Source organism: Acinonyx jubatus, chromosome C1 (genome assembly GCF_027475565.1).
Source record: "Acinonyx jubatus isolate Ajub_Pintada_27869175 chromosome C1, VMU_Ajub_asm_v1.0, whole genome shotgun sequence".
NCBI classification, from domain to species: domain Eukaryota; kingdom Metazoa; phylum Chordata; class Mammalia; order Carnivora; family Felidae; genus Acinonyx; species Acinonyx jubatus.
Window position 1 is genome coordinate 206881257 of NC_069381.1, and position 13460 is coordinate 206894716.

Genomic DNA, 13460 nt, shown 5'->3' on the forward strand with positions numbered 1-13460 from the left:
AATATCAACAGATTAGTCATGCTTAGCATGCTTAAGTTTTATTTTTAGAAGGGGCTTGATTTTTTTTATATAGTTTTTCGTGAGCAGATTATATTGGCTTTGAGTGAATAGAATATGAAACCATCGTGTTTTAATTTGTATTTGTATTTTTGCAAGTATGCGTATAAATATGTTACTGTTTATTTACTGTAGCAGGTTCCTTTTTTATTTTTTTACTAAAGAAACATATTTTATTAAGTCAGACCATTTATTTACTCAAAAATGTCAATATACAAGTTAATGCTAGAACTTGGAGAGCCGTGGCTCTCCTTCCCTTTTGCCTCTTTAGTTACAAAATTATTACTGTTGAACATATTACCGGACTTAGAAAAGATTTCTTTTAATGTATTAAATCATACTTAAGGTAGAAACTGGTACTTGAATGAAGTTTCTAACTTTGCCAAATACCTGTCTAATTTACTTTTATATTATATGTGTCAATTGCCAGTGTGAGAAGACAAAATGAAATACGTTGTGAAAGGTAACTGTACTATTTTCTGCCTCTGCATTATAGGAGGGAAATCTCTGTGGTGGCATATGTTGACTATGGCAGATCCATATTGAACATATTAGCGTGAATTCTTTAATAAAAGCTTTAAGTAGCACCCAGCAGCGGCTTCATTTACTAAAGCATTCTCAGACGAGCGTGCTATAAGATTGCAGTGAAGCAAGTTTTCCTAATGCCACAGAGTAATTAATTATAGGAGCAGAACGGGATGATTTAAAACCTGTTTCAGGCTTATGTGCTTTCTCACTGTTCTTTAGCCAGCACAATAGAAGTCTAACGTCTCCCCCACAGCCTCAGAATTCCTTATCCTGTAGGCTCCCGAAATTTCTTTAAGCACCAGTTGTGCCTCCAGGAAACGTACAAGCTAAACATGAAAATTGTCTTATATAAATTAACTTGGGAGGAAATAGTGATTCGTATTGTAGCCAAAGTTTTACAGCTGTACCAACTTAACGGAAAAAAACTAGTTCATTTGATATTAAACTTTGACTGTAATTAAGCATTGCCTTGATACTTCAATGCAGGCAACACCCGACCAGTACTGAGAAAATGAGACACTTGAAATACAATGTAATAATTCTTAAAATCCTTCTATGGCCCCTGTAGCTCAGCCTCCTTTCTCTGGTCGCCAATTACTGCTGATTGCTTTTTGGGCAATTGACCAGAAACCACGGGAAGTTTTTGTCTTCCGATTTTTAAAAGTGAAAGGTATTGGAAGGGTTACTGCTCACCTCGGTGGAGCACTCACTGCTCTCTAGAACCAGCGTATGTCCTGAGGCTGGTGACCGTCCCCACAAAGTGTTCCAGTTTAGCGCAGTCTTTTATTCCCAGCTGCCCAGTGTGCCGCTGCTGGGGGGTCTCTCCGGAAGAGACGCGCAGTTTGGCTGTGCTTCTGTGCCGCACCCTAGACGTCCTCTGACGGCCTCAGCTCCAGAACCCAGGCTTGCAGGTTTGCTTCTGGGAGCCAAGGTTTGAATGAGATGCAGCTACAGTAGGATACGAGGCGTGATTCCAACGAGTGAGGCGGGAGGGAAGGAGCCGTGGGAAATGGGACTTAACCTGGGCCGCTGACACCAGACGGGCAGCCGCGATCGTGCAGGTGCTACCCAGCAGTTCCTGACACGCTTCCAGGGTTGCGGGTGATCTTTTCTTTCCGACGAGAAAAGGGAAATTACACTTTTTAGACAGAGTTGTCCTCTCTCTTGAATTTCATAAATTAAAATATAAGCACCAAAGGGAAGAAAAAAGTTTTACGCGGGTGCTGTCTTGTCACACGAGTTTCCTCTGGGTTCTTGGCCTGTGGTAAAACCTTAAATTTACGAAAATCAAAAGGGAGGGCCTGTCCTGCAACCATCTTTAAAGTATTTGACAGATATTATATTGTATCACAACATACAATATAATCCTATTTGACATGTTTTTGTCTTGTTTTTGCTTTTATTTTATCACTTCTCTGTTTCCTGATTCTGTCTTGTGCCTTCTCCCGCAAAAACCTGCCTTAGACCCGTGTTGCGGGGTGGGTCTGCTGCCGCCACTTCTAATCCGCATCATGACAACGTCAGGTAAATTTTGAGACTTTGTACTTATCAGGCTAAACAGTTGACTGCCTTTGTATTTTGCATGTAGTAGCCTTGCCTTTGTGTTCTAGCTTGAACTGCTCACAGTTTTCCTCTCTGAGTACATCCTGGCTTTTCTCTGAGAACCCTGAGTCTAATCGTTCAGGACGTTTGCCAACCAGAGTATGAAGAAAAATGCTTGGTGGTGAAGGTACCATGTGCACATCTGAGATATTTCATGTAAATACCGTTTTGGTAGCTTATCGAGGATCACGCTGAAACACAGAAAAGGCCGTCTTAAATCTTGTTTTATGTGCATCATTTTAATTGTTGGCTGAGGTTCTGTCTACCATTTCCTTTCTTGTTAATTGCCTGGGGTGGCATTCGCCACGTGTAGATAAACGTGTGTATAAGGCATCGTCTTAAATTGGGGGAAATCAGCATCGACAGTCTAGACAGTTAAACGTTTAGAAAAGGAATTTAGTTCAAAGAGTTTTCATCATCTGTTGATTTAAGCTTTTCCCTCTTGTTTTCATTCCTTCAGACATGCTTAGCCTCAGTAATTATACCTTCCTGGCATGCACAAGGACAGATAGACTGGCACATACGAATGCTTAAGGTTCCGGGGTGCCAAAATTCCCATTTCCCATCTTCTGGGGAAAAGAAAATTGCTTGGTATTCGCAGATACCATTAACTGTAACTTTTTCAGAGCTAATTTTGTTCATTTTAAGCAGAAATGTATTACCCACGGCAGTAGACTTAAAACTGTCAGCATTATTTCTATGATGAGAGGAATCTGACACGTTGATTTTTAGGCAGGAGAAGAGGGAAACATCAGTTTCTTAGTAATACTGCATTCAGGTTAGAGGAATTGAAGAGTGTGTCCTTAGTGGTGCCTTACCCTCTCCTCTGCTCACCGGTTTCTTTCACGGTGTCCGTTCAGGCCATTGTAAGTTTACTACCTTTGTATATTTCCCAGAAGTTGGAACTGGAAGTTCGTGATCCTTTTCTCTTTCCCTGAAAGAACTTTCAGGCAGTGAGCTGACTTAACACTTCTTACAGAGATTTTAGTTCTGACAAATACAGCTTTTTATATCTGATATATATAGCTCTTTTAATGTTTTTTTTTCTATTGTAAGTTGAATTATATATGTACGGCCTTTTGCCATATCCTTAGATTTCTTTGCAAATGAAGATTTCCTTCACAGTTGTTTAACACCTTATTTAATTTAGGATTTAAAGTGAGTAATTCCCATCACTTATATTTCATTCTGTGTTCAGTCTGGGGTTCCTTTACCTTTGAAGCCATTGCTTCTTTTTCCCCCCCCAGTTTAAATTTTTTTTTTAATGTTTATGTATTTTTGAGAGAGAGAGAGAGAGAGAGAGAGAGCGGGCGCGTGAGCGCAGGGGAAGGGCAGAGAGAGGGAGACACAGAATCCAAAGCAGTCTGCAGGCTCTCAGCTGTCAGCACGGAGCCCAGCATGGGGCTCGAACTTGTGAACCGTGAGATCATGACCTGAGCCAAGGTCGGACGCCTAACCAATTGAGCCACGCAGGCGCCCCTCTTGTCCCCCCAGTTTATATCTCATAGGCAATCTCAGGGAAATAGAAGTTTTATTTTCTTTAATGTTTATTTTTATTTTAGAGAGAGAGAGAGAGAGAGACAAGAGTACAAGCAGGGGAGGAGCAGAGAGAGGGAGACACAGACTCTGAAGCAGGCTCCAGTCTGTGAGCTGTTAGCACAGAGCCCGACACGAGGCTCAAACCCACCAGCTGTGAGATTATGACCTGAGCTGAAGTCAAGATACTTAACCGAGCCACCCAGGTGCCCCGAAAAGTTTTATTTTGAGATAAAGTGTGGAGAAAAGGAATCTTCAATCCATGTTTTTTCCTCCAGTCATGTAATAATTCGGTCTGAATCTTCAAAAGAATAATTATCTCAGATATTTATAAACTCATAGTTCTACTCACATAGAAGCTTACTTCTCAGACGCAGTTAGTCTCAGTATTCGAGGATATTTCCTCCTGAGATGAAGAAAGGAGTGGTGAAATGCGAAAGCCAGTTCATTTAGTGATAAAGGGAACACGTAGACATTGTTCTAGAGTTGGGACGCACCGTCAGCCATTGAAACTGCAACACGTACGGTTATCGTCTGTTCAGAATGACGACCCTGGCTGGGAACACAGTGAATGATTATAAAAGAAACCCTGTTCCACATACTTTATTAAATTATTTTTGGGTTATTTTCAACAGCATATGAAGCAGGATTTTCTGAGTAGGCTTGTCTTGAATGTGCCTGGATGAAAACTATAATCTTCTTCACGCCCCTTTGTGTGGTCACGTGCTTTTTGTAACGGGGATTTGCTTGAAAGATTAGAATGATGTAATCCATGTGCCAACTCTCTCTGGACGACAAAGGAGTGACTTTTTAATTCCGCTGATTTAGATTCTGCTCATTTGGGAAAGTTACTATGCCATTTTAGGGAAATAACCATACAGGATTAAAATAGCGAGCATATAAACATGTGAGGCGAACTGTATGGTATGTAAATTCTATCTCAATTAAGCTGTTAATTAAAATAAGCTTAAGAAGTGGAAATCCAGGCAAAGGGGAAGCATAGCATTTGTGTGTATTTGTTTCTCAGAGGTTTATTGCCAGGCATTTAAAAGTCAGTGCTCGTTTAGAAGTAACTGTATTTGAAAAAGAAGTATTTCTTAATGTGCTTTCCCTGGGGTGGTTCTTTGTGGCTTTCCGGTATTATTTTATACACAGCCCCTTAATGATTAATCTTTGAGCCAATTCCGGATCTGAATGCAGTGACAAGATGTCCTCAGGTGATTTTATCATTGTTTCTGTGGGAGACACAGTAGAGAACAGGTAATTAGAAATAAGTAGAGAGTAGAAATGGTAAGAGGCAATGAGAAGAGGAGGAGAAATTTAAAAAAAAAAAAAAATCTATGTTATTTTTTTTAGCTAAAGTTAGTGTTCCCGGCCAGTGAGTCTCGACAGGGACTCCTGTGGAGCTACATACGGACAGAAGCTTGTGGAAGAATTATGCGTTGTTCTGTTTCAGAGTGGCAGCTCTTAAATCATTGCTCAAAATACTTTTTGCTTCTTCCTCTGCTTTCCTTTGTTAGTACCAATTCAGATGGTAAAATATTTTAGTAATTCCTGTTGTTAAATATCAGTCTTCTGAACGGTTCTTTGAGCATTGCCCAGCACATGATGTGACTTACCCAGGTACTCTTAGTTCTGTTGTAATATTAAATTGCATTTTTATGTCTCATCTGCTAGGCATGGCATGTCACATATAGATGCAACAATTGAAGGAACTTCGGACGACATGACTGTTGTAGATGCAGCTTCATTAAGACGGCAGGTATTTAATGTACTAGACAAGAGAGAATCCTAAATTATATTCATATAGTATGTTACTGATAATTTTTAACATGTTATCATTTTCTCTCCTGTGGAACCCATGAATTATTTTATTTCTCAAGCTGTTTTTATTTATTTTTTTTTAATTTTTTTTTTCAATGTTTATTTATTTTTGGGACAGAGAGAGACAGAGCATGAACGGGGGAGGGGCAGAGAGAGAGGGAGACACAGAATCAGAAACAGGCTCCAGGCTCTGAGCCATCAGCCCAGAGCCCAACGCGGGGCTTGAACTCACGGACCGCGAGATCGTGACCTGGCTGAAGTCGGACGCTTAACCGACTGCGCCACCCAAGCGCCCCTCAAGCTGTTTTTAATAAGCCATAATTGACTTTTCCATTTTGATTAAAGGTATGTTAAGCCACCATTTACACATTTTAATCAGCGTAAAACAGTATTACCAAAATGGATTGGTACAATTCTGGCCACTAACAAAGACTCTTGGCATTTTAGCCAACCAGCATAGCCACTAGACTGCTTGTTTGACTTCTTGAAATGTGGAAGTCACCTTGGGGACCTGTGGTACGATGTTGGAGAGTTCTGCTTTGGAAGTCACTGCTTCCAGTTTGCGCAGCGCCTCTATGAACATATTTCTTGTGTTCTGTAATAAGTCCTGCCTTGGAAGTGCAGTTGCGTATGCACATTTGTAATATGCGGTCCCACGGCCTCTAGAATCACACACACACACGTGGAGAAGGCGCAGCCAGTGTTGTAATTGTGTCTGTGCCGAATAGGCGTAGAGGAGACGTGAATGAAAGAAAGTATTTCTAAGATCAAGAAACTAAATATCTTAGCATTAGAATCAGTCAATATCGTTTTAAAGATTCAACATAACGATAATATGAAACAAATACTGCTTTTTTTATCGTGAGTCTCGTTTATTTACTAAATGGATGCTGTGTCAGAAGGTCTCACGCATATTTATTTATACCTCGCCTGCTGAAGAAAGGGAGTTTCTCTGGCATTTGTCGTAGAATTCACAGTCAGACCAACAACCTTGCTTTCTGAGAGTACAGCAGGAGCTTCGGGGTTGTAACAACATCCATTCGATCCTTAGCTTAGAGGCTGAACTAGTAGACAAAGATCGAGTCATTGTAAACAGGTTACACACGTCCTGTGACAAGTAGTAGAAAGCCAGTTGGGAAACCGAGCTTCTGAGACCAGGCGCAAGCACCGCATCGCGAGAAGGTTCTACAGAGTTCACATCTGTGACCCCGGCGGCAGGGGAAGCTCCCTTGGTCCGTTGCCAATTTGGAAACCCACCAGCCTGTACTCCATTCATCCAGGGATGGGCCCGTGGGCCACCTGGCTTCAAGAGAGAAAATGTAATCCACTCTCCATATTAAAAAGCGGCCTTGGTGTTGTTGCTGCCCAGATAAAAATATCGTAACGACTCACGATCAATGCCTGTTTTTTTCATTGACGATAAGATGGATCGTTTAGTGTAAGAACATAGCATCCCGTGGCACCAAATAAGCCCCTCTCGTTGCGAGTGGTTGGGAAAAGGTGATTAACTCTAAGCACTTTATTTATTTATCTTTTTTTTACTGGCCCTAAGAGAAAAATGGCTCCTCAGCACTGATTAAAAAGTGACGTACCTTTCCGGGTTGTGAAAATGGTTATCTCTGCATCACTGTCCGTAGACTCCCATTCCCACCGCCCCCCTGCCACCCCTCCAGGTTGGAGTTCTCGGTCCTCAAAATGCTAAGGATTCCACATTCTGTGAAAATCTCTTCCTTCACCTTCTCTAACATAATGATAGTAATCCCATAGAGCATTCATAGTGCTCTACAGAGCTTATTGTGTTTTTACACAGAAAGCAGATTGTGGGTTGCAGGTTGGCACAAAAGCCTGCCCCGGGAGTGCTCCTGCAGTTACCACCTGCAGGGGAAGGAGAGGAAGCAGGATGGGGCACGAGGGGAGTGTTGGGCTGCGGTGTCTGCACGTGGCCAGCCTCACGAGGGGCCTGAGGCCGGGTGGAGCAGGGGGCCTGGGCCTTGAACCCCATTGTGAACCAGTTACTGGATGCACGCAGCTGCCCCAGGAAGGGAGCATATGCTTGGGCAGGGCAGTAGTTCAGCCCAGGGCTGTCCGTGGTAGGGATCAGCAGCCGAGGGCAGTGCTGTCAATGAGAGAATTCCTAGCCTTTCAGCCCTTGAAGGGTCCGGGTGACAGAGCACAGGGCCCGCCACAACAGGCTGTTAGGAGATCCCATCAGGAGCTCAGCGGACAGGGAAGGCAGTTAACGCAGGTTAAAGATGAGCAACTGAGGCCGAGGGACAGAAGCTTGTAGAAGGAGCAGAGACAGGAGCTCATCCTGCTGTGCTGCACCTGCCTCGGTGTGTGCTTGGTCCCCCCTGTCGGAATTAGCTGTCAGCGTGCAACGGTTTCCTCACCTCACACTTAATCGAGGAAGGACGGAAAATATACTCGTTTCTGACTCAGAAATTTGGAGAAGGGAAAGGGAGATTATCTCGGAATTGAAGCTGTCTCGGGTGACATTTTTTCTATATAGGGTTCATTTTGCTCCAAGTGTTTATCAGAATTCTTTTGACAAGTCCTGCTACTTCCTGAGACTCTAATTCCTCCTTGCACTAAAGCTTCTATTTGGTTTGTTGTCGTTGTTTGTTTTTCACTTAGATAATCAAACTAAATAGACGTCTACAACTTCTAGAAGAGGAGAACAAAGAGCGCGCGAAGAGAGAAATGGTCATGTATTCGATTACTGTAGCGTTCTGGCTGCTTAACAGCTGGCTCTGGTTTCGCCGCTAGAGGTAACCTCGGCTCTGGAAAATTCTGTCTCAACAGCTGGAAACATAAAGAACTTGCAAACTTCTCTGTTTCTGTGTTTGCATTGTATGCCGTTTTATAGTCCGTGCCCTGCCCGTGTATTTCTTCCAGAAAGGAGGGGGGAAGGTCTGATAACTTGGGGAAGTAAAGGCCCATTCTCTCCCTCCGCTGTGGTCACTGTCAAGCAGTTCTGCAGTAACACGCGCACACTTCACATTCTCCCTTTGCATGTTTTGTAAATAGGCTCTAGTTTGTTTTTCTTTAAGGGAAATGATTTTTGCCTCATCAGTCCGCACAATTAATTCTCTGAATGGGAAAGAGAGTGCATAGTGAGTGGATTTAGAAAAGTATCTGTAAAAGAAGACTAGTCCTTTATTTTGTCCTGTTTCTCAAACGCGATTAAGTGAAACAGTTCCGTCAATAGACATTTTTGCATCCACACTTCAGCGTTCGCGCTTCCATAGTCATGGTCTGGTATCAGGTTTAATGAAGTCAAGGCGCCTCATGTTTTACAGTCACCTTCGTTAAAATAATTCCTGACATTTCCAGCAGTTTATCTAATACATGTGTAAAATGTGCATTCTTATTTTTATTTTAATTTTGCAGATGGTTTTCTATAAAGTATGTTTTTACTAAGCCCCGTGTGAATGATTTAAAAAACCACAGAATAAGGTACAAATGTAGTGTATTTAATAAACTGTCAACAAAAGCAATGGTTGTCTGTCAAAAAGTTTTATTTCACCATGCTGTGCCGTGAGCGATGTCTTCTATCATATTACCGTTAATGAACATAAGTCTTCCCGCCTCAGGAGCAGGAAATGCAAGTAATGACTTTGCAGGTAGCAAGGACCTCCCATGCTTCCTTTCGGGTCTCCGTCCCGGCAGCGGGAGGCGCTGGTCGCATTACAGGTGGTTATGTCAGTCGCAGGATCTGTAAAGTGGTTCAGATGAAAACAACTTGAGTTGTGTCTGCTTTTTCTGTTGTAGTTTTTAGCCAAGATGCACGATCTCGGGATTTAAATGCACCAGTGAAACTAAGTCCTGGGACCCTTTAGCTATCCCGGTTTTTCATCCCTGTTTTGCATTCAGAAACAGATAGGATTTTAATTAGACGTGGGGCTCTCCACATGTCTTCAATATCTTTCTTCCCAGGCCATCAATTTCAGGAAAGGCAGTTGAAGGAAACTCCTTAGATAGATGTATTTCATGTTTGTGTTCTTGTTTCTCCCCCGTCCTTCCAAAATAAAATACCGGGGGGGGGGGGAGGGTGGCGGGAGGGCACCTGACTTGGGAGGGCGCCTGGATGGCTCAGTCATCTAAGTATCCAACTCTTGATTTCGGCTCTGGTCATCATCTTGCAGTTCATGAGTTTGAGCTCCACATCGGGCTTTGCGCTGACAGTGTGGAGCCTGCTTGGGATTCTCTGTCTCTGTCTGTCTGTCTGTCTGTCTGTCTCTCTCTCTCTCTCACTCAAAAACAAATAAACATTTATTTAAAAAAAATTTTTTTAACGTTTTTTATTTATTTTTGGGACAGAGAGAGAGCATGAACAGGGGAGGGGCAGAGAGAGAGGAGACACAGAATCGGAAGCAGGCTCCAGGCTCTGAGCCGTCAGCCCAGAGCCCGACGCAGGGCTCGAACTCACAGACCGCGAGATCGTGACCTGAGCTGAAGTCGGACGCTTAACCGACTGAGCCACCCAGGCGCCCCAACAAAAATAAACATTTAAAACAAAAAACAAAAAGATACTTGGAGGAAGCATTCTTCTCTTCCTAGAATTTATCATGAGTTTGATGACAAATTTTTTTTTAACCTCTGAAAATCTTCTGACTTTTATAATAGCCTAATGATGTGATTATGTTAATTCTAGCTCTGTGTGTGTGTGTGTGTGTGTGTGTGTGTGTGTGTGTGTGTGTGTGTCTCACAGGTAATTTCTGAGTGATCCAGTTGAAACCACAAAAATGATAAAAACGATGGATAAAATTAGTACTTCTTTTGCTGGACAGGCATGAAAAGGATTCTGCTTGGGCCAAAAATGAAATACAAGGAGGCATTCCAGGAGATCAACACAAAAGCTGGGTTTTTTTCCCCTGTTGATTTTTACCAAATCCTGGAGACCTAGAACTTTCTCCTTTAGTGGCTGTGCAGGGGGCAGGAGATAACAGTTCCATGTCTTGGGCACAGGATTCCTGCATGAAGCTGGGACCTCAAAAGACAACCCCCCCCCCCCCCCCAGGGAAAGGGAAGATGGGAAATCAACTTACATCCAGCTTTCGCCTTGTCACAGATCTAAAAACTATAGAAGCACTTGAATCACTCCAAAGCCAAGCTCCATTATGCCAGCCTCCCTCACCTGGAGGTTGCTCACCACTGTAAGAAGGTGGATTTGGAGTTGAGAGGAACAAATTCATTCCTGGTCAGGAGGGTCAAGAAACACTTATTAGATATTTGAGCTGAGCCTCGAAATGCATGCATATACACGTAGTGATTTCAACAAGCAGAGAATGAGGAAAGGATTCCTGGCGCAGGGAAAGTGGCCGGAGTGTAGTCAGGGCCAGGCGTATAGAGGGTCAGCCCAACGCTCTAGTACAGTGAGCAGGTTCCACTGCCTTCAGAGCACTGTTCAGAGGTGGGTGGTAGGTGGTGGTTGGGGTTTTTTTTCCTACTTCTGGGAATCCTTGTCGGTGCAGTAGCAGGTTATTTATACTTTGAGGGGTAATTTTATGAAAATGTGTTCGCCAGAGAGCTCTCCTTCCTTTCTTGAATGAATGTCTGTTTTCTAGCGTCTTAATTACAGTGATACTGAAATTGCACTGTCTTTCCTGGGCCTCAAACTCAAATAAGGTTTAATTCACCATAACTGCTATTTACTTACAACGTGTTACTGTGTCACGAAGTAGACACTCGCGTGTGCACGCCCTGACCCCTGCGGTAAGCGGGTACAAGCAGGAAGGCCGCAGGCTCTGACCGTCTGTAAGGAGTTGACCGTCCCATGGAGAAGGAGGGGGTAAACCTCTTTAAACAATTAGAGGATTATAAAATGATCTTCTGGAGGGGTGCCTGGGTGGCTCAGTTGGTTAAGCATCTGACTCTTGATTTCCTCTCAGGTCATGATCTCACGGTTTGGGAGTTCGAGGCCCACACCTGGCCCTGCCGTGGCAGCACAGAACCTCCTTGGGATTCTGTCTCCCACTCTCTGCCCCTCCCCTATTTGCTCTCTCTCCCTCCCTCTCTCTCTCTCTCTCTCTCTCTCTCTCTCTCTCTCTCTCAAAATATATTAAAAATAAGTAAAAAATAAAATTTTATTGAAGAGGAACTTGGGATATACGCTGAAGGATAAGGGAGAGGAGAGTGTTTTGCTGTGGATACAGCCAAAAAAAAGTTTAAAGACTCCAAAACAAGATTGAACACGGGATGAAGTGAAAAAGAATGGGTGAGCTTTGTGAGTGACTACGTGTGTGTGTTACATACATGCATGTGTAAGTGTAGATACCAGAACAGAGATGGCATGGTCCCCAAAAGATGCTTAACCTCAGGTGGTCTTTGCTGTAGGCATGTAATCCAAGGTAGTCGTTCCCACAAGACTCAAATAGCCACTAGTACTGCCAACCGTCCTTTCTTTTGCTCTCAAACGAGAGGCTTAAGTCTCTGTCTTCGTGACCCTGTGGAGAACCAGGGTCATCCCATCCATCTCCGGGGTGATGAGAAGATTCTACGCACTGCCGCTGACCCTTGTACTGTCCGGTCCGGTGAGCGGTCACGTTCGTTTTACTTGTGTCCTAATTTTATGGCAATTAGCAGGTTGACGCTCAGTCAGCATTCACTCTCCCTGAAAGCTGAGTACGAAAGGTAAGATCCACTTGTTCACTCAACAAAATATTTACAACGGCCCCACCTTGTATCAGGCACTGTACTTGCTACTGAGGATACCAGGAGTGAATAAAAGAGACGTATCTCGGTACCATGGAGCATATGGTGTTGGGGGGCGGGGAGTGAAACGTAAGAAGCCACAAATAAAAGTGCTGTTGCCTTCGTGATGAGTAGTATCGGTGACGGAATGCTAAAAGGGAGAGTCAAGGGAAATCTTCGTTAGGTGGTGAGGGAAGGCCCCTGAGAACAAGTTGATGGTTGTGCGGAAATCTTTTTTTTTTTTCAAGTACAGTGATATTTTTTATTATTTTTATTTTATTTATTTATTTGTTTGTTTGTTTTTGGTTGTGCTGCAATCTTAAGAATGAAGAGGATGCAGCCGGAGAATATATGAGTGGGGGCTGGGGGCTGGGCAGAGGACCAGCCCTGCTAAGGCTCCGAAGTGAGAAAGAGCTAACGAGAGCTAAGCGAGAGCTAAGAAAGAGCTAAGCGAGAAGGAGCTAAGTGGTTGAGAACGACACAGTTCCTGTTCTCTTACATTTTCCGGCGGGAACAGACACACAACATTTACGTTCCGTTGTGACAGGTATGATGACCATGGTTTGATGAGTGCTACCTTGGTTGGAATCCTGCGCCCTGGGAAGGCTTTCTGGAGTAGGAGATACTAAAGCCAGACCTTAAGGATAAATAAGCGTATGTGGGGGCGTGGGGAGAGGGTCTTTATGCAGCAGATAGAACCAGAAAGAAATGCCTGTGTGTTCTTGATGTTACCAGTTGGGGATGGGGACGGCTATAATATAGGTATTGAAAATTCTTTCTAGAACCTGAAGCCCAGTAAACATACATAATTGAAATCAAATGCAGGAATGATCACATTCAGAAAATGGGATTTTTAGTTTTATCTGTCTTACAACATTTTAATATGGTACATGCATGGTTTTGTTATCGTGTCTCTTAAAGACTGGCATATATAGAAAGCCGCTTTCAAAACACTGGGTTTTTTTCTAGGCATTTATTTTCAAGTGTGAAAGAATACAAATGGGAAAAGAGAAGAATGTAATGGGTTGTGATACACCTGTCACCTAAATATAACAATTAACATTTTTCCATTGCTTCATTTTTTGGCTGAAGTATTTTAAAAACATGATATTTCCCCCCAAACATGTACATATACATTTTTAAAAAAATAAGAACATTCACGGGGGTACCTGGGTGACTCAGTCAGTTACGCGTCCAACTTTGGCTCAGGTCGTGATCTT

General features: G+C 43.1%; 1 protein-coding gene across 12 annotated transcripts in view; it reads left to right on the top strand.

Annotated features, from left to right (window-relative positions):
* The window catches only part of MFF (mitochondrial fission factor), a 35783-nt gene extending 26739 nt beyond the window's left edge, over nt 1-9044 (top strand). For 7 of the 12 annotated variants that reach the window (XM_027048884.2, XM_027048921.2, XM_027048910.2 and 4 more), the window contains 4 exons: nt 488-520; nt 2050-2109; nt 5401-5485; nt 8182-9044. In XM_027048884.2, the coding sequence (XP_026904685.1) occupies nt 488-520; nt 2050-2109; nt 5401-5485; nt 8182-8313 (310 nt within the window). In that variant the 3' untranslated portion in view covers nt 8314-9044. The remainder of the gene's footprint in view (nt 1-487; nt 521-2049; nt 2110-5400; nt 5486-8181) is intronic. The other 5 variants (XM_027048897.2, XM_015069268.3, XM_015069273.3 and 2 more) reach the window with 2 other exon arrangements.
* Nucleotides 9045-13460: the final 4416 nt, after the last annotated feature.